Source organism: Microcebus murinus, chromosome 13 (genome assembly GCF_040939455.1).
Source record: "Microcebus murinus isolate Inina chromosome 13, M.murinus_Inina_mat1.0, whole genome shotgun sequence".
Classification (NCBI taxonomy): domain Eukaryota; kingdom Metazoa; phylum Chordata; class Mammalia; order Primates; family Cheirogaleidae; genus Microcebus; species Microcebus murinus.
The window spans coordinates 57,568,415-57,594,853 of NC_134116.1; the positions used below are offsets into that span (position 1 = coordinate 57,568,415).

Here is a 26,439-nt window from a genome sequence, read left to right on the forward strand (position 1 = left end):
GCTGTTTTTCTGAGACAAGATCTCACTTTGTAGTCCAGGCTAGAGTGCAGTGGCTCAATCATAGTTCACTGTAACCTCAAATTCCTGGGTTCAAGTGATCCTCCTGCCTTAGCATCTTGAGTAGCCAGGACTACAGGTGTGCCACCGCACTCAGCTAATTTTTTAATTTTTTGTAGATATGTGGGTCTTGCTGCGTTACCTAGTCTGGTCTTGAACTCTTGGCCTCAATCCATCCTCCCACCTTGGCCTTTCACCCTTGTGATTACAGGGGTGAGCCATCATGCCTGGTGGAAGACTTATTAAGATGATAATACTACACAAAGTGATCTACATATTCAATGTAATCTCTATCAAAATCTCAATGGCTGTGTGTGTGTGTGTGTGTGTGTGTGTGTGTGTGTGTGTGTGTGTGTGAGAGAGAGAGAGAGAGAGAGAGAGAAGAAACAGAAAAGTCCATCCTAAAATTTATATGGAATCTCGAAGGACCCTGATGGTCAAATGGTCAAAATAACCCTGGAAAGAAAGAACAAATTTGGAAGACTCACACTTCCTGATTTCAAAACTTACTATAGGCCGGGCACGGTGGCTCACGCCTGTAATCCTAGCACTCTGGGAGGCTGAGGCGGGAGGATTGCTCAAGGTCAGGAGTTTGAAACCAGCCTGAGCAAGAGCGAGACCCCATCTCTACTATAAATAGAAAGAAATTAATTGGCCAACTAATATATATAGAAAAAATTAGCCGGGCATAGTGGCGCATGCCTGTAGTCCCAGCTACTCGGGAGGCTGAGGCAGAAGGATCACTTGAGCCCAGGAGTTTGAGATTGCTGTGAGCTAGGCTGACACCACGGCACTCACTCTAGCCTGGGCAACAAAGTGAGACTCTGTCTCAAAAAAAAAAAAAAAAAAAAACTACTATAAAACTACAATAATCAAAACAATGTGATACTGACATATGGACATTGAATAGAAAGCCCAGAAATAAACTCTTGCATATATGATGAAATGATTCTTAACAAGAGTGCTTAGGCCATCCAACAGAGAAAGAATAGTCTTTTCAACATCAGTGCTGGGAAAACTGGATATCCACATGCAAAAGATTAAAGTTGGACCCTTCCCTTACACCGTATACAAAATTTAATTCAAAATGAATCAGAGACCTAAATGTAAGACCTAAAACCATAAAACTGTTAAAAGAAAACACAAGGGAAAATTCATGACACTGGACCTGGCAATGATGTATTGAAATTAACACCAAAAACACAGGCAACCAAAGAAAAAATGATAAATTGGACTTCAACAAAATTAAAAACTTTCGTGCATCAAAGAACTATCAAGATGATAAAAAGATAACCCACAGAACAGGAGAAAACATTTGCAAATGACATATCTGAGAATAGATTTAATATCCATAATGTGTAAAAATTATATACAAATAAACAACAAAAAGTCAGCCCAATTAAAACATGGGCAAGGAACATGAATAGGCATTTTTCTCCAAAGAAGATAAACAAATAGCCAATAAGCACATGAAAAGATGCTCAACATCATTAGTCATTAGAGAAATGCAATTCAAAATCACAATGAATTATCACTTCATGCCCATTAGGATGAAGTTACAAAAAACGTAACCAAGAAAACAGAAAATATGTGTTGATGAGGATGTGGAGGAATTGGAACCTTCATGCCTTGCCCATAGGAATGTAAAATGGTACAGCTGCTACAGAAAACAGTTTATTGGTTCCTCAGAAAGTTAAACATAGAATTACCCTATGATCCAGCAATTCCACTCCTAGGTGTATACCTGAAAGAATTGAAAGCAGGGACTCAAATAGATGTTTGAACATGATTGCTCATAGCAGAATTATTCCCAATAGCCAAAAGGTTGCAAAAGCCAAAAGGTTGCAAGAGCCAAAAAGAAACAACTCAAGGGTTCATCAACAGATGAATGGATATGAAAAAATGCTCAATGTCACTAATCATCAGGGAAATGTAATTTAAAATCACAATGAGATATCACCTTACCCCTGTTAGAATGGCTTTTATTAAAAAATCCAAAAACAATAGATGTTGGCATGGATGCAAAGAGAAAGGAACACTTATATGCTGTTGGTGGGAGCGCAAATTGGTACAATCTCTACGGAAAACAGTATTGAGATTCCTCAAAGAACTAAAAGTAGAACTACCACTTGATCCAGGAACCCACTACTAGGTATCTACCCAAAGAAAAAGAAGTCATTTTTGCAAAAAGACACCTGCATGCAAATGCTTATTGTAGCTTGATTCACAGTTGCAAAGATGTAGACTCAACCCAAGTGCCCATCAATTCATGAGTAGATTAACAAACTGTGGTATATGTATACCGCAGAGCCATAAAAAATGGCCATAAAAATGATGAATTAATGTCTTTTGCAACCATTTGGATGGAACTGGAGACTATTATTCTAAATGAAGTAGAATGGAAGAACAAACACCAAATGGACTCCCTATTAAATTAGAACTAATCAATGAGCACACATGTGCACAGAAAAAAAAAAAACTCAGTGGAAATCAAGTAGGGGGAAATGGGGAAGAGAGGAGGGGCAAAAACCTACCTAATGGGTACAATGAACACTATTTGAGTGATGGGCACACTTACAGCTGTGATCAAGCATTACAAAAGCAATCCATATAACCAAAAATATTTGTATCCTCTTAATATTTTGAAATTTAAAAAAGATCTTTCTGAATTGATATTTTAATCATTAGCATTTCTTGAGCTTTGGTAATAAAATTTTAGATATTTTGAAATTTTAGTTGTTTTAGGGAATATGCTTTGAGAACCCAGAGAGTTTGAGAGTTCAGACTTGTTATGATTTTGTGTAGTTCAAGTTTAATCCTACTTCCCAGACAACTTTTTCTGTCATAATTACGTTAATTCTCATGAACTAAAATTACCATTCTGACTCATTTAATAAATGTAAAAATTAGAAAACCTCAAAAAAAGTAGTATATACCTACAACAAAATATTATTTAGCCATAAAAAGGAATGAAATTCTGATATATGCTACAACATGATGAACCTTGAAAACACTATAGTAAGTAAAATAAACTAGACAAAAAGAACAGAAATTATATGATTCCACTTACATGAGCTACCTAGAATAGGCAATTCTAGGGACAGAAGGTAAAAGAGAGGTTACAAGGGTCTGAGAGGGAGGGGGAAATCGAGAGTTACTGTTTAATGGGTACAGAGTTTCTGTTTAGGCTGATGGAAAAGTTCTGGAAATAGGAAGTGGTGATGGTTATACAACACCATGAATGTACTAAATGTCAGTGAATTGTACATTTAAAAATGGTTAAAATGGGAATTCTTGTGCTATGTATATTTTATCACACACAAAATAATCTATTCAGTGAATACTAATTATCTCCAACTGCAGCTGGAATCTACTTTGTTTAGATTTCCAAATTACCAGTAAATGTACTCTGTGTGTATATGCATAAAGTTCATAAAATCAATATTTTTTAAAAATTGATACATAATAGATGTACATTTTTCAGGGTACATGTGATATTTTGATATATTCATGTAATGTAAAATAATCAAATCAAGGTAATTTGGTTATCAATTATCTTATACATTTACTTTTCTTTATGCAGAAACATTCAAATTATTCTTTCCTAGCTATTTTTAAATATATAATAGATTATTGTTCCTTATAGTTACTCTACTGATTTATCAAACATTCAGTCTTATTTATTCTATCTACCTGTATTTTTGTACCCATTAATCAACCTCTCTTCCTCCCTACCCCCTACCTTCTTAGCCTCTGGTAAATGAATCTCTCCTGAAAAACAGCCCCTGGTGTGTTATGCACATCAGATATCCTAGAATGCACTTTCAGAAACTCCAAATAACTATAATGGCATTCTAATTTAATTACTATTTTAGTATATTTATCTACATCAGAAATTTTAAAAGTCATGACTAAACAGGAAAATTCTCATAAATTCTACTGATGAACTAAACATGTATGTTTATAGTCCGCGAACTAAAAGCGAACATTGTACCTGATAGAGCATAATCGGTTCTATGTTGTATCCTAAGGTATCAGCAAAGTTCTTAGCGATGACTGTTTTTCCACAACCCTACAAATGGAAGCACAATTATTCAAGGGATAAGTCAAAATAACCAAAAGCCAGGAAACAAAAGTTTTCATTCAAACTGCCATTCTTACCTTTCCTCCAATTAAACATATATCCTTAACCATGTGAGACTGCATCATTTCAGCCTGTAGCTGCTTATGGCTTAAAGTCTGTATGAAACGGTCTGATGCACAAGGTTGACTTAATGGCCTGGTCCCAGCTGGTACCTATAATTAAAGAGAGGTAAACATAATATGCATATGCTTTTCTCAAACTATTAGTAACTTAAAGCACATTAACTGTTATTCAAAAGGCTTCCACTAACTCCTTGCTCAGTTTAATTCTATACTGTTTTTGAATAGTATAGAATTGAGCAGCAACTATTTTTTCATTCACAAATCTGGTCATTATTATCATCAGATTTCCAAATCAATCATTCCTCTGAAATTAAAGTCCCTCATGTTGCCAGTTATGTTCATAAGAATCATTGACTTTCACTACAACTATTAAAAAAAAAAAAAAAAAAAAAGAATCATGTCGTTTCCATCCTATTTATAAATTATAATAATTATGTCACTACTAGAGAAGGAAGCTTTTCCCCCAAATTCTAGTTTTAAGCACAGAATTTAAAATCAGTCCACTAGAATTTCCAAAGTCACCAATGACCTCTTGATTTCTAAAAGCCATGTCCACAAATCCTTTTCACTCTTATCTTGGTTTACCACTCAGAAGCATCTATTCATAAAATCTCTCCTCCCATCCTTCATACCTACTTCTCCTTTTATTTTTTTGTCCTCTCATTATTTTAGTCCCCTGAGGGCCATGCTCTGCTGAGGACTCTGGACCAGATCATACTATACACAACATGAATTCTAAAGAATTTTAAGTTTGGAAGTAATTTGCATTTAAGAAAGATCATCCTGGTACTAATATGGAAAGCTAACTGGAAGGGACTGGAGCCAATGAAGTTAGAGAGCCATTATCAAAGAGAAGCAAATAATGAAGTCTTGCTCATACCTACTGCTTCTGAATGTACTATTAATATTTAAACTGCCCCAAACATCCTATACACTCATGGGCCACTGGAAAAATCCTATGTCATTCTTTAAGACTTAGCTCAAGTCCTTCCCCATCTCTGAAGCTTTCTCTATTCCTTCTCCTGACTTCCAGTATTACTCCCTTTTCTATATCCCCATAGCCATTCCAATGCAGTCCTTACTCATCTGCCTGTACACCAAACTATAAAGGTCATTCATCTTTAGGAGACAGAAAGTGTAGTGGGAAGTGTCCCTCTGCCTAGAAATCCCAGCTGTGCCACTTCCTAGCTGGTGACTGACTATGGGTAAATCAATTAACCTCTTTTACATTTCAGTTGTCTAATCTATTAAATAAAGCTAATAAAACTTACCTCTAGGGCTATTGGAGAACTTAAATGCATAATATATGCAAAGAGATAAATACAATAACTAGCACACAGTAAACAGACACTCAGTAAATCTTAATATAGAGCCTGGCTCATAATAGACATAATCAATGTTTAGTTCAATGAATAAGTACAGTAACATGAATAAATATTAATATATTAAAACAAAAGAGCTTATCATGAAATTTGCTCTGCCACAACATAAGAAGGCAAGAATTATTCTTTTTTACATTCACTTTGTGTTTTTCAAGCTGTGTTTCCGAGTTTTCCATAACCTCTTGGCGTTCTTAGGACCCAAAAAGAAAATGTTAGAAAAAAGGGAAGTAGAGCAAGTAGATGGAGCTCTATGACCAAATATCATTCCCTTCTTCTAAAAACTATTCAACAGCTCCTCTTTTAATAGTTTTGTGTAGCTAAGAAAAATTTTATTTGAAAATAGGGTTCTCTAGCCACTAAAATATGTTTAAATACACTATTTCTTACCAAGGACTCATAGTACAAAATGCTTTCATTAATCAGCCCTTGATTTGATTTTCCCAGAAGTCTTTGTATTTCTGATGAAAGGCTACCCTATGTTTCTCCTGAATTGTTTTTAGTTCACAAGCACACATGACTCTAGAGACATAGAGATATACATATATAGATGTGGTAATATCAAGCCAAAGACTGATATCATAAACACAACTTAGGTCATAAAAACAGGCAGAACAATGTACATCTTGGAAAGAACAAACCTGTGATTCTTTACCTTAATGGTCACCTCTTTTTCTGCAATCCGGATAGTCACAAAAGCTTGGGAGACATGGTTTTCAGTTCTCCTCTCTACTCGTACAATCTCTTTAGGAAGCAGGGAGCTTTCTGAATCTTGGAGTTCAAAGCGCTGTCAAATTACAAGAAATCATGTAATTTACTTTTCATTTTAGTATTAGGGTTAGCTACCTGGAAGATTCCTCCTTAATTTAAACTAAAGTCCATTCCATGTTATAAAAATAGAGGTAAAAAAAGTTAATGAGAATTTCTTTCCATTTCTCCTAATACTTAAGTCAATTATAAAACAAAATATGAAAATAGTTCCTAAAATTTACTAAATGACAGGAAATGGAATCGCTGAATTTCTGACCTGGCAGAAGTTTGTAGCTTATATTCCTTGACAATCAAAGATTCCAGTTTCCTAGAAAGGGATGATGAGACTCTTGAAAACATGCCGAAGTAAAACATGGCCTATGTCTATTGATTTCTTAAATCAACTGAAGTTAATGTGTTGCCTGAAATTCATGACAAAACAGAACTTCTTGGGCACCATTCTGCTGTCTGCTATGTAGATAGATTAACTGATTAAAATATTAATACATCCTAACAATCAGTCTTCCACTGCATCTGGCACAGTGCCTTCTATGCTGTAGGGTTCTCAGTATTTGTCAAACTGGCTTAAAAAGGCTAGGACCACTGATTCTTTCTTGGTGTGGGCCAATTATCAACATCCTAACGTTGACCACATCTCCTCATACCAGCTGGTTGTATAAAAAGATGCCCACAGAGAACACAGGTGAGTATGTGAAAAATGAGAATATTAATTGAAAATTAAGTCTTATGTTCTACGTTTAGCATCAAGCTCATAAATTCATTTTTAGTATTAAATAGGCAGAAATTACCCCCCCCCCAAAATCCTACACTAGTTTTTGGAACATTATCATTATAGTAAAAGAGCAGAAAGTCAATGAAAGGATAATCATTGTATTCAACAGAATGACAGAAAACCAGAAAATAGATTTTAGGGGAAGAAAATCATGTTCAAGATTCTAAACATAACAGTCCAGCTCAAGTCTTCATTTTGGTGTCATAAGTGCTTGAGACAATCACTAAATCCTTTCCCAAACCCTAAGAAAAATTGTGTATTTGTGCTACCATAAAAAAAGTTATACTTTATATAATTTATATATGCGAATGTCTATAGTATCACACAATTTGACAAGAATTGTATCCATGTTGTAGATAAATAACAATTACTGGCACCTTAATTTCATGCAAAAATGCTACATTGTTATTTATAAGGAATATAAATAATAGGAAAGAAGGAAATAGGAAAGAAGGTCTAGCCAAGTAATTAATTAATTAGAATTTAGAACCAAGAGGCATTAAATTCTAGGGAACAAATAAATGCGCTTAAAGGTATGTTTTTACCCCAGCTATGGTAATATTAATCTAACTTGATATAGGATTGATGTCAGAACGCTCATATTCCAAAAATAAACACTAATGCCCTGAACCACTTGCTATCCTGGTTATATCCTTATAAATAATTCAAGCTAAAATATTTCAGTAGAATAAAAATAGTAGGCTAGAATATACTAAGATAGTAAAAATAAAAAGAAAAGGAAAAAAACCTCAAGTTGAAAAGTAAATTATTATTTGCTCATATAAGAAATTTAAAGAACTGTTGATCAGAAAGGTAATTCAGAACTCTAATAGACATATAATTACTTCAGGTTACACTTAGCAAGAAGTAGAAAATCATAGCTTATTTAATTTACCACTTTATATTCATGAGTATTTCCTTCAAGTTCTCAAATTTCAATTAAACAGTACTAACATTTTCTGACATATTTCTTTAGGATTATATTATTTAGACTGTGACTTATAATTAAATAAAATGAAACGTAAATCACATGGGTAAATCACAAGGCCTCCATATTCATTTTCACAATTCCCAATCCTGTCCCACCAGGCTATCTATATTTTTTATATCTTTTCTAGGCTGTTGAGCACTGAAAATAAAATTCTCTATACCGTGTTACCTGAACAAAAATGTGGCTGTCCTGGGCTCTTTTCACAAAGCCCCTCAATAACTAATATGAACCATTACTATTCTCCTCAGGAGTCGATCTGAGCCCATTTAGCCCTCTCTCAGCCAGCAATCTAGCTGCCTCTTCCACTTAGAAGGAAGCCTTCAGACACATACTCCTCTACTCCTTACAAGAATGTAAGCCCCAGTAGGACAATATCAAATGTATTGATTTGGCTCACTCCAAATCTCCTGAACCTAGAATCACACATAGGACATAGTCAATGATCAATAAAGGTTTGTTAAATTAACAAACATATGAAATTCTTTTTTCTTCATCCTTACAATCATTGATATTTTCAACAATCCTTATTTCTTTTCCCACTGCCTCAGTGGAAAGGACCTCTGCTTTAAGTATGAGTGGATGAAAAGCCACCAGAAGTCTTTCTTCATCTCAGATTAGGGTAACTCCATCATTCTAGTTCCTGGATGTAAAGTATGTTCTTCCATCTTTCCAAACCAAAGCACAATGGTGCTCTGGAAATGTCCTTTTCCACCTCAGCCAGGCCATATTTTTTTGTCCCTTCTGCCTATAAAAATGTTTGTCTCCCCCATCCCAAGAAACTAACACTCATTTCTTGATCCTATATCATCCTTGAGTGACCCATCATCTTTTGGCATCTACTCATCACCAAACCTATTTTACAAGTAGTATATTAATATAATCACTGTTTCACCTTCTTCGTCTCCAATTTAGTGTTCAGCCCATTGATTTTTTTGTCTTACATTCCCACCACTCTACTAACATTAATCTTAGCAAGTTCATCAGTAATATCCTATTTGCCAAATTAAATAAAATAGTTTTCTTCCTATTTCATTGTTTCATCCTTTGTCTTTTTTGTGAGTTCTTCATCTTCCTGAACCGTACATATTAAGGTAGTTCAGAAGTGAACCTTTTGTATCTTCTATCTACATTCACTCTTTAAATAATCTCATCCAGTTTCATGACTTTACAAACCATGTATATGTTCATCACTTCCAATTTTCTCTTTCCAGTCCAGAGCTAATTCCTGAACTTCTGACTTGTATATGGAACTGTTCTCTTGAAATTTCTGGACAGCTAATAGGCATCTTGAATTAAATGTGTCCAATACTCAGGTCTGATCTTCCTCCCATATTCTCTATCTCCAACTTCATTATTATAGTTGCTTAGTTCAAAATGTTTGAAATTATGCTTTACTCTTTGTCTCAATCCTACATCCAATCCTTCAGCAGATCATATTGATTCTCCCTTCAAAATATAACCCAAATCCAACTACTTCTTACCAACCTCACAGCTGGTCAAAGACATCACAATTGCTCAACTGGATTACTGCAACAATCTACCAACTGGTTTTTCCCTGCCTTCACCTTTATACTCTACAGTCTACTCACTACTTAGCTGCCAGAACAAGCCTGTAAAAAAGATCACTCAAATGAGACATTCCTCAAAGTCTTCTCTTAATACTCCATCTCGCTCAGCCTGAAAACAATAGTCCTGTCCATGGCCTACAGAGCCCTACATGATCTGACCTCTCTTACCTTCTTTGGACTTCACCTCCTACACCTCTCCTTCACTCACTCTGCCCCATCACACTGCCCTTTGCTTTCCTAAAATACTCTAGGTGTGCTCCTGCTATGGGCATTTACACTGGCTATTCCCTCTGTCTCAAACGCTTTCTACCTACAAGACTTCTCTCCTTCAGATCTTTATTCAAATGTCATTTTCTCAGTAAGAGGATCCATTCCTCAATTGACACACTATATACTTATTTACTTACCTGGTGATTGTCCTTCACTAAAAAAATAAACTCCATGAAGGTAGAAACTCTTGTCTGTTTTGCTTAGTGCTACATCTCCAGCATAACACTGCCTGGCTAATTGGGTGGATGGAAGGATAGATGGAATGAATAATCTTTTTGGAGTGAATAATCTGAAAGTCTTCATGCAACCAGACATCTCTGCAGCATTTGAAACTGTTGCTAATGCTTTCCTCTCCCGCTCCCCGCACCATAGTTTGTGGTTTTACTGCAACTTCCTTTCAAAATAAATTTTATATCATCTGTGACTCAGGAAATCTCTGTCTTCCTATCAAGCTAAAGAAACAAGAAATAGGACAGTGATTAGACTTTTAAGTATCAAGGAGTTTAGAGCCCCAGATATTCAATATGCATCCCACCATGCTCTAATTGTTTTAATAAAACTGGTCCAAACGCTCACATTTTTATCGTAGCTAGTTTTGCAGTTCAAGGATCAGGTAAAGCCCCGTGATCTATAAAATTGAGGGGTGATGGCTCAGGGTTAGGACCTTTCCTTGGTGACACTGAGTTGGTTGAGCTGGCCTACAAGAAGAAATCTACACAGGGGGACCTTGGAAGTGCTAGCCACCTTGACGGCCTCCACCCTCCCCGCCCCCCCCACACGCCCCCCCCCCCCCACTCCTGCTCAGCCTTCAGGTAGTGGCATGCTCAGCCAGTAGTGGCTCTCCACCTAGATCTCCAGGCACCGGATCATGCTGTACTTCGCTTGCAATGTCATCGCCCGCAGCCACCAGTGCCTGTCGACCCACTGCCTGTCAGGAATGTGGCTGCAGTGGAGGGCAGTCAGCAACATGTTCTAGCATGTTCCACGGTTGTGCGAATCCTGGAGGCTACGGGCTGATGCTGTATCTGAAGCTCACCCACCTCTCGGGGCTCCCTGGCGACTTCTACTGTTTTACCCTTGAAACAGTTTTTCCCAATGCACCATTAGAATACTCCCTGCTATTCTACTTGTATCTCTCTAACTGCTCTTCTTTTGCCTCATTTGAAGGTCTTTCCCACTATCCAATCCTTAAATGTTCAGTCTTCAGCCAGTTTTTCTTCTCATTATACTTGCTCCCATTCAGTTCTTTAATCCATCCCCATGAATTCAACTAATACCTGTACATTAATGACTCCCCAAGTATTTATCTTTAGTATCAAAATACCTCTAGAACCAGATCCATATATTCAGGTCTGCTAGATAAAATTAGAAACCTCAAATTCAAAGGGATCCCACTGTATGGAATTATTTAGCCCCCTACCCCAAATGTGTTCCTTCTCTCAACTTTCTCATGTTAGTTAATAGAATCTCTATTTATTCACTTGCCCAAGCTAGGAATCACGGACATTCTTGATTTCGCACTTTTTCTCATAGCCTCCCAACTCACCTTATATTTCATCAGCTAGTAACATCTGTCATCCCACCTCTGAAACATTTTTCATATCCATTTAATTCCTATTTCACTGATCTACTTCAGGTTGTTATTGCTTTGACCATAGAAATTCACCATTATGCTAGACTGCTATAAAATCATTATAATATTTATTAGAACATCTGATACTCCTCAGACATTGACTGTAGGTTCCGCTAGAGATCTGACTGTACCCATTTCTGTATCCCTACATTTCTGCATGCATGTCATCATTTGCCAAATAATGAATGCTCAATTGATGTTTGTTAAACTGAATGAAAACACTAAATGCAAGATCCTTCCAAGTTTCTTAGCAAAAACTCTGGCTCAGTTTATATTACCAATGGATAAGTGGCAGTATATCCTTTCTAAATCATGAAGGGAACTTACTAATTTAACAGGCCCAAGAGCCAAGGCATGCTACTAGAAGCCTGGATGTATTTGTTACTAAACTGTGACAAAGGCACACCATTCTCAAAGTACAGGAGATTCAGAATGAGAGTATTTTATTTAAGATATCCTTAACTAAAAGCTAGAAGTGATTTTATGACTACGGAAACATGTTTTTAGAGTATGAACATCATATGATAAGTACCATCTGGGGAATGAAAGTCATTCCAGCCATTTTTATAGCTTGTTCAGAAAAAAAGGTGTTCTGAATTTTAGCTGACAACATTTTCAGTGAGTAACATTTTTTCCTTAAAAAGACAGTCTAATCAAGTGATTACACTAAAAGTCAAATAGATATCTAATTCAAATACAACTATTCACTAATTTCTGTGACAATCTAGGAGAGAAGATAATTATCATTTATCAAGGAAAAATTATTATATGCAGATATGTACCTTCTTAATTTGCTATTATAATAGATATTTCTATTTCTTTAACATTTTTTCCAAATTCAACAATATTTCCTTAATTTTCACCTCTCTTATTCAAAATTACTTGAGGATATATAATATTTTATTCATCTATGAACATCAGCTTAAGATAATGCTTTGAGGAAAATGTAGAAACTTAGAATAAGAAACAGACCACAAACGCTGCCCCAGAATAGATCTCAACGAATTATACCAAAGAGAAGACTATTCTACAATTAGGGAAAGATATTTAAGATTCTGATAGGCTTGGATATATCAGTGTGTAATGATTTTACAAAAAGAAAGTTCTTCATTAGGTTGAGACAAATAAACCTAAGCCCTCCCACTTCACTATCTACTGAGTTAGAACTGTCCTAATTAGCTCTTCATATAATTAAGGTAAAAAGTTAGCCACACTCTTTCTCATCTTATCTAAGTAATACCAATCTTTTTTTCCTTTTTTAAAAGCTCTACAATCAAATTTCAAATAATTTCTGTTGATAATATAAACACTTAATAATTTTTCTATGTTTCCCTTAATTATGAAGGTCAAAATAAAGGCCAAGAGAATGAAGCAACACTAGCTACTTTGTTCAGAAAATACAACTCTTTAAAGGTATTCTATAAGTTTATATAATTTGTATGATTAGTTTTGAAATTGGAAACCAGAAACACATCGAAGTTTCTTTGTAAAGACCTTTGTTCGTAACTGACTTATCTAGACACTGAATATCTTCTCTCAGTTATGCCACCAAAAAAAAAAACACAAAACACTTTAGATTGTTTCCTTTCATCAGTTTTTTCCTCCCTGAGTATGTGCCCTTGTTCCCAAGGCACTGCGCGTTGTGCTGAGGACACTGAGGAAGCTGATCTGGAATCACAGCCTTTGATCTTAAATACTAAGTGCTCTACTTCAACAACCACTGCAAATATAGCTCCGATGTTGATTAAATCAAAGATAAGTTCCAGTTCTAAGAAGAGGGTAACTTCCTGATTCCATGACACTATGAATTAATTTCATTTCAAAATAGATCTTAATATCATCCCTGTTCTTCCTCCTCTTCTTCCTTTTCCTGCTACTGTTCCACCTCCTGCTCCTTGTCTCTCTCCCTCTCCCTCACACACAGAGAAGACCTCTTTCTCTTTCATCAGTGGCTGCTATTTCCTGCTTCTATTTTCTGCTGTCTCTTCTACATGGTCATTATTGACCATTATTTTCCCCTTGTTTCTTTATACTTTTCTTTTAGTTTTGTCCTTAACTATACTTCTCATTATGTATGAGAAACAAATTTTTACTATTTTTATTATTATTGTTGTTATTATTATTGACATTGCCAGTCAATGAAAATATTGTTTCTCCGGGCTCTCCGGCTAGATGATCTAGAAATAATCTGACTGAAATAATTAGAATCACATTCTACTCTTCTGAGTTCTTCTCACTATTAATCAATTCATGGAGGGTACTTCTGTACTCCCAAAGACTCTGTATAGATTTGAGTGTAAGGGAGAAAGAAATATCATTCCATACGCTTAAGCTGTCAAATCCCGGCCTCCAGAAAATTAAAGTCCTTTAAATAAAGCACAACAGCTTCGAGTTCTCATTCTACCTATTCCTTGGAAATCTGCACCTCAAACCAAACTGTAAAAGAAAAACAAAAAACTGTCTTTCCTAAAAAAAAACCAATTTGAGTAAACCAATAAATACCAAGAGTCAACACTTTTAAATATATAGTTTTAAAACACCACATAGTATGATTGGCCATTTAGAAAACATACTGTTAACTATACTATCAGAAAATTATGCTGTACATATTTTAAAAGAAAATCGTGCCCCATGTATTATAAGGTACTTATGACAAAAATGTGAGAACTTCATTAGTTTGAATGATAGTACTTATAGCAATTTCCATAGTTTTATAAAGCATATGTGCTTTTCAAGTTAATAATTTAAATTATAGACAGATAAATTTTAACTTAGTATTATATTACATATTTGCTTTTAAAATTTATTTTTATATGCGCTATATTGGATATTTACTTTTTAAAATTTTTGATTTTGAAATAATTTCAAATTTATAGGAAAGTTGCGGGACATATTTGTACAGAGAACTTCTATTTCGCCTTCATCTGGATCTCACAGCAATTAACATTTTAGCACATTTTTTCCCTCCCTCTTATTCCCCCCAACCCAAAACACTTTATCCTTGATCTTTCTCTGACCAATTTAAAAGCAGGCTGCAGATATGATACCCCTCTACCCCTAAACATTCCAGTTCATATTTCCTGAAAACAAGAACTCTAGCCAATGTCATCACCATATAAGCCTCCAAATCAGGAAATCAATTTAATACAACGCTACTTTCCAATCTACAGACTAATTCAAGTTTTACTAATTATGCCAACAATGTCATTTGTTCCCATCTGGTCCAAGATCCAATGCAGGAACATATGATGCATTTAGCTGTCATATCTCTTCAGTCTCCTTCAACTTGGAACATTTCTTCAGATTTTCCCTACCTTTCATGGACTGAATGATTTTAAAGAATATAGGCCTATTGTTCTGTAGGATGCCCTCAACCTAGGTCTATACAATATTTCCTAATGGCCAAACTCATGTCATAAATTCTCGACAGAAATTCCCCAGAAATGATACTCTTCTCAGCACAAGACTTGGGAGACACACAATGCTGATTTGTCCCACCTGATCAAGTTGGTGTTTATTGCAAAAATACCACTTTCCTGCTTTGTGGTCAGCTGAGTATTTGGAAGGGAGATAATCAGAGATTATGCTAATATCCCATCCCTCACGGAAGCTCCATCTGCCAGCTTTAACATTCTTTGATGACACCTGCCTAAATCAACCACCACTGATGGCTACCAAATGATGACCTATTTATATAATTCTATTTGTATAATTCCTTCTACAATAGGCATTTTGCACTAAGGAAGAGATTTTCATTCTCTCCCGTTTTTTAAATTTATTTATATCAGTATGGACTTACCGATTCCTAGTTTATACAATGGGTTATAATCAATTACAATCATTATTTGTTTTTATGTTCACGCTTTCCCAGGTTTCAGCTACTTCAGGTTGGCTCGTCTGTCATTTTGATATGATAACATCATTTGTTAAACATTGCCTTATTTTCTGGCACAATACGATAGTTCAGGCTCATCTTGTGTGTCCCTTGGCCTGATCTTTAAGTCAGCCTTACTTCCAAGGAGTCCTCATTCCTTTTAGGAGAGCATGGTATTTACAAATCAAAGACCAGGCACTTAGTCTGATCATTGCTATTGAGGCATCATAGTTTTTAGGCTTTCTCAGGGACAACTAGAAAATATATATGTGTATACACATATACTATCTACATCTACTACTATATCTGCCTGTTCATATATATTGAAAAAGAAAACATGATTCATAATGACATCTCCAATTCCAATCCAACACCAAGGGTTCTCTCTTTCTCTCTTATCCCCCCCCCTTCCATGTTTATAAATCCCTTCTCCAACAGTGAGAAACATAGCTTTTATTATCCTCAATAACCTCTTTGTTCTACGTAACCAATCTCCCAACCACACCACCCCTCCATGCTTGCTTCCTTCCCCTCAGTGCTTTCTCATTACTGGCATGCCAATCCTTCCACTCCTGGGAAAAGAAGAAAAGGGAAGGCAAGGGGAAGGAAAATGGGAAAAGGAAGCAGATACTTACTTTTAAAACACCTTCCACAGCCATCTTCCCTTCATGCCCTAGTAAAATAGTGTATGGATAAAGCCACTGGATTGCATGCTTGATTGACATCATGGGAAAGGAATCCTATTAAGAAGCAAAAATATGTAGGAATGAGCAACATCTAAAATAATTACAGAAAATTTATCTGAAATGTACATTTGACATTAAAATTGCCTTATAAAAATAACCAACAGGTTTCTGGTATGTCCTAGAAGTCTACAAAAGCAAATATTCATTATTTCCTGTTCTCTTCCTATCCCATAACCCTTTCCTAGGTAAGCTTACGACGTACTCTCATCTTTCATCTATCATCTGTGTTGATGGCTCCCATGCTTCTATGTCTAGTCCTTACCTCTTTCTTAAGCTGCAGACCTGAACTCTCAATTGTCTATTACACGTAATTATATGAGTATCTCACAGACTCTCACTTGAAACCAAACACATTTCCCTACCCTATTCATTCCAAAGTACCTCATCCTTCTTTATTCCTAGAGTTTATCTCATCCACATTCACCCCACTTTGCAGTTATATAACTTTAGAAAGTGTTTGTTATCCTTAAATACTTCCCAAAATCAAATTGCACTCTCATTTCTGTTCACCTCACTTTAAAGTTTATTGACAGAAACAATTAAGGAAATTTCAGAAGTGTCTATTAGATGCTATTATAGAATTATTATTAATATGGTACAGAGTATGATATCAGTGTTCATGTTTTACAGAAGAATATTATTTGAAATTGCATACTGAAGTATTTAGGAATAAAGACTGCCGTTTACTTTTGAATGGTTCAGGAAAAAAAGAAAAGAAAAGGAGAGAGTACAAGCAAGCAAATGTGGCAATATATTAACAATGGGTGATTATAGGTGAAGGGATTGTAGGTGCTTTACTATTTCTGAACTTTTTTTAGATTTGAGAATTTTCAGAATAAAAAGTTCTAAACAAAAACAATAAAAAGTATAAGATTTGATAAACAGGAGAAGAAATGCTGTTCTGGATGTATAGAACAATGTAAACAATACCTAATTCCCTGACTCAGGAAACATAAAGAAATGAACAAACACACACAAGAAAGTATTTAAAAATAAACGTCTCTTGCTGAAGACAGTATCTCCACTACCTTGGAAGGTCCCTCGCAGCAGGGTCTCACTGAGTATTACAAATGCCTACTTGTTCCCTGTGCATCCAGGTTCTCTCCAGCCCTCCTCACCTCCAACAAGGGTGTTGTCCTCAAACATACATCTGATCACTTCACACCCCACCTACTTCATAATGTTTGATTAGCCACTTCTCCCACATCATAAAATCCAGGCAACTTCATTCACCATGAAAAACATTTCACAGCCTCTCCCTCCACCACACACACTTGTTCTAGGTATAAAACATACTCCCATTCTCCAAACATACCAGGCTCATTTGTGATTGAACACCTTTGTCCATGCTTTGCCCTCTGCCTGGAAGGCCTTTCAATCACTCCAGACACAACTGCCATGCCCATTGTGAAAATGTAGTGGACAATGTCTCTATCCTATCAAATTCTCTCAGATCTGTTTATATTCTTTCTGTGTGCCTCTCAGCTTCCCCTTCCAACTGCTAGGTGCTGCAGGACTTTTTAAAAAGATTGCCCTTAGGCTCTAGAAGCCAGCTTTGCTTAAATGCTGGGAGAGCCACTAGTGCCTAGGAATTTGTGTCCCGGAAGATGACCATTACCCAATGACAGGCGGGTGCTAGAGCATGAAAGCCCCAGCTCCCCAGGCTCAGGCTGGGATGGCTCTGAGGCCTAACTCACCCTGCAGCACACCTCTTACTTGATTAGGCTGAAGTCCTCCTTCCTTCTGTGTAACTTCTACTGAGATTGCAAGTCTACCTCCTACTCCAAAGCTGTAAGTTCTTTAGGGACTCAGAACATGTCATTGGTCTCTGTACAGTTTACTGCACTGTACAACAAATTAGGTCTCAGGTCTTGCAATATTTATATAGGAATGTGACAAGGCAAACTGAAGTGATTAATACCCAATAAATAACTTTCAAATTTTCTTTGCTACATTTGGGCATACCAATTATTAATTTATTTTATACATACCAGGATTTGAACTGCATCTGGTAAACTATCTAAAGGAAAATCTGGAAGTCCAAGAGTAGATGATTCTTGTGAACAGAGAGTTGTGGCAAAGGACAAGAGCTGAGAAACTCTAGGGGGAAAAATGATATTAAATTTTATTTTGATAGTTTTTAAAAAACAAAATAGATAAGTTTGTTAAATGTAAAATAGGTGGGCCAGTTTAATTAATCTAAAAAGATGATCTGCACTATTCTTAAAGAACAATGGCTCTATATCATAATATTCCATTTAAAAGTCAGGCACTGACTAGATACATGCATATATATCCTATATCCATTATAATATGTGAGGTTTTTCATAACCTAGCCCAAATCTACCCCACCAGCCTCATCTCCCACCTTTCTCAATCCCAAACTTAAACTCTAGCCACTAGGAGCTTTTCATAGCCCTAAGGACATGGCATAAACTCTCATATCCCATGGTTTAAAAAAATCTCTTAGAATTATTTGATTCCATTCTCTATCTGGCAAAAGCCTACTCATTCTTTAGGACCCATTTCAAATACTAATGCCTTTGTGAAACTCCAAAGTCCCAACCACCAATAGCCCCAATATTTTAAATTATGGCATTTACTATACTATGTTAAACTAAGCTATTTAGAAATCTTTCAACTTGATTAGATGTTGAGTTTTTTGCCATCAAAGATAATATCTTATTAATTTTATCACCAGCACTTATCAAACCTCCTAACACTGAAAAACTTCATCAAAGAATAGTTGTTAAATGAATCAATCAATGAACAGGCAAAATAAATTCAATGTTAAATGTCCAGAAATTTATAAAAATATACTTACTTCTCAGCAGAAACATTAGCTCCAACTGAATATAATAGTTTAATTTGGTCCTAAAATAACATAGAAACACATCAAATTAATAAGAATTGTAACTGATTAAATGTAAATGTTATATAGACACAATCTAACCTTTGAAATTAAGCAGACATTAAGTAATTAATAGCAAAAAATAATTTCTTGATACATTCATTTTCTAAAAGAAAAGTCAGCCTTTAAAAAAAAAATCTCTGAGACAAATAATGGCACAATAATTTTTCTCCTAGTTTCCAGAGATTTTCTTTACACTCTTTTTCTTTCCATTAACTTCTGAGAAGGAGATCTAAAAATATAGTAACATTTTTATGGAATTGAATTTCTTGTTATAAATAGAAAAACTATTTTAAAAAATTGATTATCCTTGGTCATACTTACCTTGAAGGGTAGATAATAAATATCTCTGGCTTGAAATCGAGAACGGAGAGGGGGGTCTAATGGATTCCCAGAATACCTCGGCACTGGCAATCCCAAGGCGATTACTCGGAAATTTTCACTGACTCTGACAATCTTCCAAGCATCCAACTCTGTTTTGGTATGATCCTATAAAAGTCAGAGACCCCCCAAAAAAACTATGACATAAATGATACAGTTTATAACTGAAAGAGCTGCCAGGCCAAGGAAATTAGGCCCTGACTATTGAGCAAACTATTTGAGAATATTCTCAAAGCCAAACTGTCAAGGAAGAGAGCAAAGGAAATCACAATCAGGATGTCAGGATAGGCTCAGAACATGAAGACTGGTGTTTGAAAAGAAAAGCAGCTAACTCCCCAAGGAACAAAGGAGACCTGGGTCAGATCTCCAAGAGCTAGTCAGTAACACAGAGGAATAGAGTCAGAAAAGTAAGGAAAATATACAACTAGAGTATCTCCATTACCTTGGATGGTGCCCTCCACAGCAGGATTTTTTACAACTACAGGTTGTAAAAAAAAATAAAAAGAGTCCGAGAGGGACAGATCACCAACAGAGTGGATTTCCCATGGACCTTAAATAGGTAATTATGTTTGTGGGTATATTTCTTTTGCAAGGCACATTATTAACTGTGTAATGACTAACACGTTATGAAAACTTACTACGTGATAAGAACATTCCGTGGATTTTTCTAACTTTCACCAGAATCCAACTAGACACCCAATCTCCTTTGAGTACGAATGAACAAACTTAAGTTCAAAGGACTCATATAACTTGCCCATGGTCCTGCAACCAGTCTATGGTGGAGCTGAGAGAATGGCAGCAGTACAGGTTTTGGAGTCACAAATCCTGGCTCAATTGCTTGATGTACACTCTAACTAAATGACCAAGGGCATGTTGTTATAACTTTGGAGTCTCAGTTCCTCTCCTCTAGAAAGTGGAAATACCATCATGTACATTATTATGACAGCTATGAAAACTAAATGTGAGAATATATGTGAAAGCAACTGGTCCATAGCAGGCACCTGTTAAATGCCAGGATCTTCAGAGGGCACGGCCCATGTAGTGTAGAAACTCTTAACGTGGCACTCATGGCCTTTCCTGGCAGTAGTCCTACCTGACTCTCCCTGTCTCAGCAACCAGTACATACCCATCCCCTTGATCCGTCTTCCATGACCCTGTGCTCCAACCTATCTCATGACTTCAGCCATCCACACACACGATGCTGCTTTACCAATATTGCTCCTTTTGCCTGGAACACCCTTTCTACTTTGCACAGCACAAACACAAGTGTCATTCAAAGCTTAGCACAAACACCTTTATAAAAATGAGCCCTTTTCTGACTCCCTCCCTCTTTAGACTCACTTTTGTACCCTTCATTGTATCCTACACAAGCTTCTATCATTATACACTTGTGCATTTACTTCTAAACCAGATTGTCTCATGTTAGCTCCAAACTCTTGAGAGGACTTTTTACCTCTAAAACATAATAGGGAAAATGTTTGCTGACTGATTGTATAAATTTTAACAATAATAAATAATTATTTCAATCATATTTTGGTATGAACCAAAATCACAAATCACACATTTACTTTATAGACACCATGACACTATGTCACATACACTAGAAAATGAAAGTTTAGATCTAGCCCTGAGAAACCAAGAGTACAATCTACAGAGAGCTAAATATTTCTATTTTTCATTTACCCAAAAATGATAGACAGAATATAAAGTTCATACAAACTGATTGTATCTGTTTCCCTAACAAAATTATACTACAATCACCTCTATGAAACTAATAACATTTTTGAGATGTTAAAATTTAAAATATGAAATTTAGCTAGAAATAAGTGGGACTTAAATTACAGTGTTGGAATCTTTTTGCCATAGAAATTATCTTAAAATGGTAGTGTTTTTGTGAAGGGATCTTGTCTCTATTCTGTGAGGTTCTCATGGGACAGATTCTATGAATACAGAAATAACATTTACCAATAAACATGTATTTATACTGATATTTACTTTGGGAAAAAAAATACTAGGTCCTTCTTAATAATAATAAGCAATTCCTTGTGTACTAAAATCCTTTTGACCCCCATATCCTGAATTCCTAAAGTAATATACTTAATAACTTTGCATAGAATTCCACTATAAAAATAAAGAATGTATTGAACTTTTTTTTTTTTGAGACAGAGTCTCACTCTGTTACCCAGGCTAGAGTGTCGCAGCATCAGCCTAGCTCACAGCAACCTCAAACTCCTGGGCTCAAGTGATCCTCCCGCCTCAGCCTCCCAAGTAGCTGGGACTACAGGCATGTACCACCATGGTTGACTAATTTTTTCTATATATTTTTAGTTGGCCAATTAATTTCTTTCTATTTTTAGTAGAAAGAGAGTAGAGATGGGGTCTCGCTCTTGCTCAGGCTGGTTTTGAACTCCTGACCTTGAGCAATCCACCCACCTCAGCCTCCCAGAGTGCTAGGATTACAGGCGTGAGCCACCGCGCCTGACCTTGTATTAAACTTTTTTTTGTGAAGTAATTCCTATACTTTTAAAAAATGATTCTGTATTCTGAGCAGTTTTTTCAAAGTCATTTACTATAAATGGTGGATACTAATATAATCTCTAGAAACAAACAGTTTTTTGCAATTAGAAAGTATCTAAAGAGAAAAATGTTCTGCATAATATCCACCAACTTTAAAAAATAAAAATAGCTTTCATTTCAGCAAATTAACCATAACAATATGAATAAATGAATTTAACTTTCTCTTATTGGTTAAAATCCTATATCTCCTTTTAATTATCTTAGAATGGGATGATCTGCAGATAGAGCCAGAAGAAAATGACTATATTGCACGATAAAAATACCATCTAGAAACTACCATAAACAGCAAAGAAACACACCGCTAAAAGGGTTGCAAGATGAGTTACAGAGAAACAGACTCATACAGCAGGAGTCAGAAAAAGATGTTCCTGGCCCTGTCAGCCATGGAGCCTCAGTTCAATCAGACTCTCTGACGTCAACATCTATCATTTAGGGCCTAGTATGTTCTGGGCTTGTGTTAGCACCCTGGGAACAAGATCAAGAAGTATAGGCCGGGCGCTGTGGCTCACGCCTGTAATCCTAGCTCTTGGGAGGCCGAGGCGGGCGGATTGCTCAAGGTCAGGAGTTCAAAACCAGCCTGAGCAAGAGCGAGACCCCGTCTCTACTAGAAATAGAAAGAAATTAATTGGCCAACTGATATATATATAAAAAAAAAATTAGCCGGGCATGGTAGCGCATGCCTGTAGTCCCAGCTACTCGGGAGGCTGAGGCAGAAGGATCACTCAAGCCCAGGAGTTTGAGGTTGCTGTGAGCTAGGCTGACGCCACGGCACTCACTCTAGCCTGGACAACAAAGTGAGACTCTGTCTCAAAAAAAAAAAAAAAGAAGTATAAGACACAGCTCCTGCTCCTAAGCAATCTGCAACAAACTAATAAACTGAGTAAGATTAGCATATATGTATCACTACAGAACAGGTGTGAGAGAGACTGTAGGTCCTAGGATGTAGAGGCAGAGCAATCAGTCACAGAAAGCTGGGTTAGCCACAAAGAGCTCCCAGTATGGTGCAGCTTGAGCTGAATCAACAAGGGCTATTTTCTCACCATCTGTGATATTACATGACCCCATCTCCCAAGCCTCTGAAGAGCCCCACATCCTCTAGTTGTCACCTTCTTTATATGCACATGTATCACAGCATTTAATCATTTCATTGCACTTATTCATTCATTCAACAAATAGTTACGGAGTGCCTACCATGTGCCAGGCATTGTTCTGGGAGCTTGAAATAAATTCAGTGACCCAAATCCCTTCCCTTGTAAAACTTATATTCTAGTAAAGGAAGGCAGACAATGAACTAAAAATATAATTAAATAGGATGTTAGAAGACAACATGGAAAAAAAATAGAGCAGAGCAAGAGAGTACAGAGGCAAAGGGCAGACAGCAATTTTAAATAGGAGGGTCAGGACAGGCTTTATTGATAATGTAACATTTGAGCAAAGACTTGAACAAGGCACAGACAGGAGAAGCCAAGCAGATATCTGGGAGAAAATGTTTCCAGGAAAAGGGAAGTGCCTGTGCAAAGACTAGAAGGCAGAATGCCCACTTAGTATGTTTAAGGTATAGTAGCTGGAATAATAGGGGAGGAAGATAGGAGATAAGGCAAGAGGTAGTGAGGCCCCAGATCTTAAAAGGCGCTCTAGCAGTTGGAGTTAGTGTATAGGAGTGTCCCAACCTGATGCATATCTTAAAACAATCATTGACTCCTGTGTTGATAACAGTGGAGAAGCAAAGATGGAAACAGGAAGTACAATCAGAAGGTTCTTACAGCAATGCAGGCATAAGATGCTGGTGGCTTGGATTATCAGCATATCTTTTAAAATATTTTATTCATTTCTGTCAATACCTACTGGACTTTTAGTTTCCTGAGGTTAAGAACTGAACTTTATTCAGTTCATATTGCTGGTGCCCAGCACTGTTTGGAAGTCATTAGGCTTTTAGTAAATAGTTGTTGAGAGAAGGAAGAGAAGGGCACAAAAAGGAGATAAGAAGAAAAACAAAAGGAAAAAAAGTGGGAAAGAGAGAATAGTTATTAGACTGACAAAAAAAAAAAAAGACAGTAAAAATCTGGGACGTGTTCTGACATTGAAAACAGAAAAGCCTTATAAAACTCCAAACTCATGGTGGCAATTTTACAAAGATAAGGGCCTTCTGAACATCTGTCCTGATTCCAATAGAACCATGACTTACACAACAAAATGGCACTACCCACACACAGCTTGACAACAAAGATAAGGCAGCCAGTTTTTCTTCTCTTACTTGGAGAAGTTTGTCGTAGCGCTCGGCAGACATCAGGAAGCGTCCATCTTCAAGCTGCATCTCCCTATTTTCCAGCAGGTTGTTCAAAACAGGCAGAACATTCCTCTCCGCCTTTTCCAAGCCTTCCAAAACAAGAGTTCGGCCTTCTGTGGCTGCACGAACTGCACACTATTTCCAAGAAGCACAAAAGCAAAATGAGAATATCGAAGTTGCAGAGCCTGACCTAATTCTACTTACAATGCCCATTAAACTTGCGGTTCTTGTTATAGGGACCAGGAATCAGGAAAGCTGGGTTCCAGATCTTGTTTTGCTTTTTCTGCCTGTATTATCTTAACCAAGTGATTTTACCTCTTTGGGCCTGTTTATTCATGTAAAATATTGTATAAATTCATGTAAAATAAAGAGACTGGAAGAGAAGACCCCTAAGGTTCCTTTCAGCTTTAACACTTTAAATTATATACCCAATGAAATAAAAAACTAACAGCTATCTATGTGCAAGTGACATAATTAAACAAGGGAACAGATTCTATAACTGGAAATGAGAAATGAAGATAGCAATCTGCCCTACCTATCCCACAAGCTTCTTGTGAGGATCAAATAAATAAGCTAGGTGAGAAGGCTTGGAAACTGTAAGGTTTGTAAACATGAGTCATCCTCAAAATGAATTCAGGTTTAAGTGTGATTCTTGATGCTGACAATGTTACACATTTAGCAAAACAGAAAAAGGGTCAAGTTTTACACTGGCCTACATCAGACTGACTTAACTGGTACTATAAGTCTTCCAATAAATTTTAAAAAAATTATTAATGGAGAAAAATAGAAAATAAAGTAAACCCCCAAGTGATAAGAGACAGGAAAACCATAATACAAAAAGAAAAAAATCACTAAAAACATGAAAACACATTCTCCTTTAACTGATAGGTCCTTAACAACATAGAAAAAAACTGCATTTTGGTCAAAATGCTTGAAAACTCTATTTAAAAAGGAAAACTTCAGTCATGTTTCTTCTGAGGCATTCAACAACAAAGGATTAAGGTGCTCAATTTATATTCTCACTCCTTTCTTAAAAAGTCTTCTCTGGTTTCCATGACACTGCATTCTCTTAGAAAAACTGTTTTTCCTTTTCGGCCTGTCTATTAAACATAGGTGATGCCCAGAATTACATCCTTAACCCTCAGCTCTTCTTTCTCTACAAGGTACTTCCTGAGAAATCTTATTCAATCACACAGTTCCAACCATCACCTTTATGCTAATGATCCCTCATCTCATGCTCCCCCAAGCTTTTTTAGAACTATGCAGTCCCATCACTTGGATGTCTCCAACCAGACCCCATAAGCACCTCTAGCTGCCCTGTAAGACACTGAACATATCCTATTTTCCCCTAAAACCTGCTTCTCTTCTTCTACTTTGTATTTTAGGTAGGAGTACCATTCATTCATGCCCAGACCCTTGATTCCTATCTTATTCCTACATTTAATTTATCACTATATCTAGATCATTTAACTTTCTTAATATTTCTTGAACTCATTCCTTTCTCCCCCTCCCCTACTCCAGGCCCTCCTTACCTCTCAGATCTTCTCCCTAGGAGTTTAAGTTTTTTAATTTGGCATATAAGCCTATCACAATTTGGCATTTACCTACCTCTCCAACATTGTCTCTTGACATTAGTTGCATCACATGCAGTATTTTTGTGACAATGAACTGGCTACAACCTCCTACACATGTATATAACATAATGCTTTACTAGAAAGTCTGTCTCTACTTATACCAACCCCTTTCCTTAATTTTCCCTATAGTAATTAGTCCAAAAAGATCTGATTGTTTGAAGGTGGGGAATATATCTCTATTTTTTAATATTTCATATCCAAAGAAATTCCTGTAGTAGCAAAGCTGTACATTTTCTAAGTGTAGAAAAGAGGCATTGCTAAATCAATCTTACATACTGCCTTCTTTTAATAAACTGTTAATTTTATACTGTATAGTAGAGCTTAGTTTATTTCAAGTGTGTTTGTATTATTGTAAAAGAATAAACTTTTGTGAAAGCCATAT

At 36.3% G+C, this 26,439-nt stretch overlaps 1 protein-coding gene across 1 annotated transcript in view; it reads right to left on the reverse strand.

Annotated features, from left to right (window-relative positions):
• Positions 1–26,439, reverse strand: part of VWA8 (von Willebrand factor A domain containing 8) — a 328,282-nt gene that overhangs the window by 244,485 nt on the left and 57,358 nt on the right. The window contains exons 5-12 of the mRNA XM_076009415.1: positions 24,391–24,558; positions 19,503–19,667; positions 19,092–19,141; positions 18,259–18,367; positions 16,157–16,261; positions 6,298–6,429; positions 4,219–4,353; positions 4,052–4,129 (exon numbers count right to left, since the gene is read on the reverse strand). Of these exons, the coding sequence (XP_075865530.1) occupies positions 4,052–4,129; positions 4,219–4,353; positions 6,298–6,429; positions 16,157–16,261; positions 18,259–18,367; positions 19,092–19,141; positions 19,503–19,667; positions 24,391–24,558 (942 nt within the window). The remainder of the gene's footprint in view (positions 1–4,051; positions 4,130–4,218; positions 4,354–6,297; positions 6,430–16,156; positions 16,262–18,258; positions 18,368–19,091; positions 19,142–19,502; positions 19,668–24,390; positions 24,559–26,439) is intronic.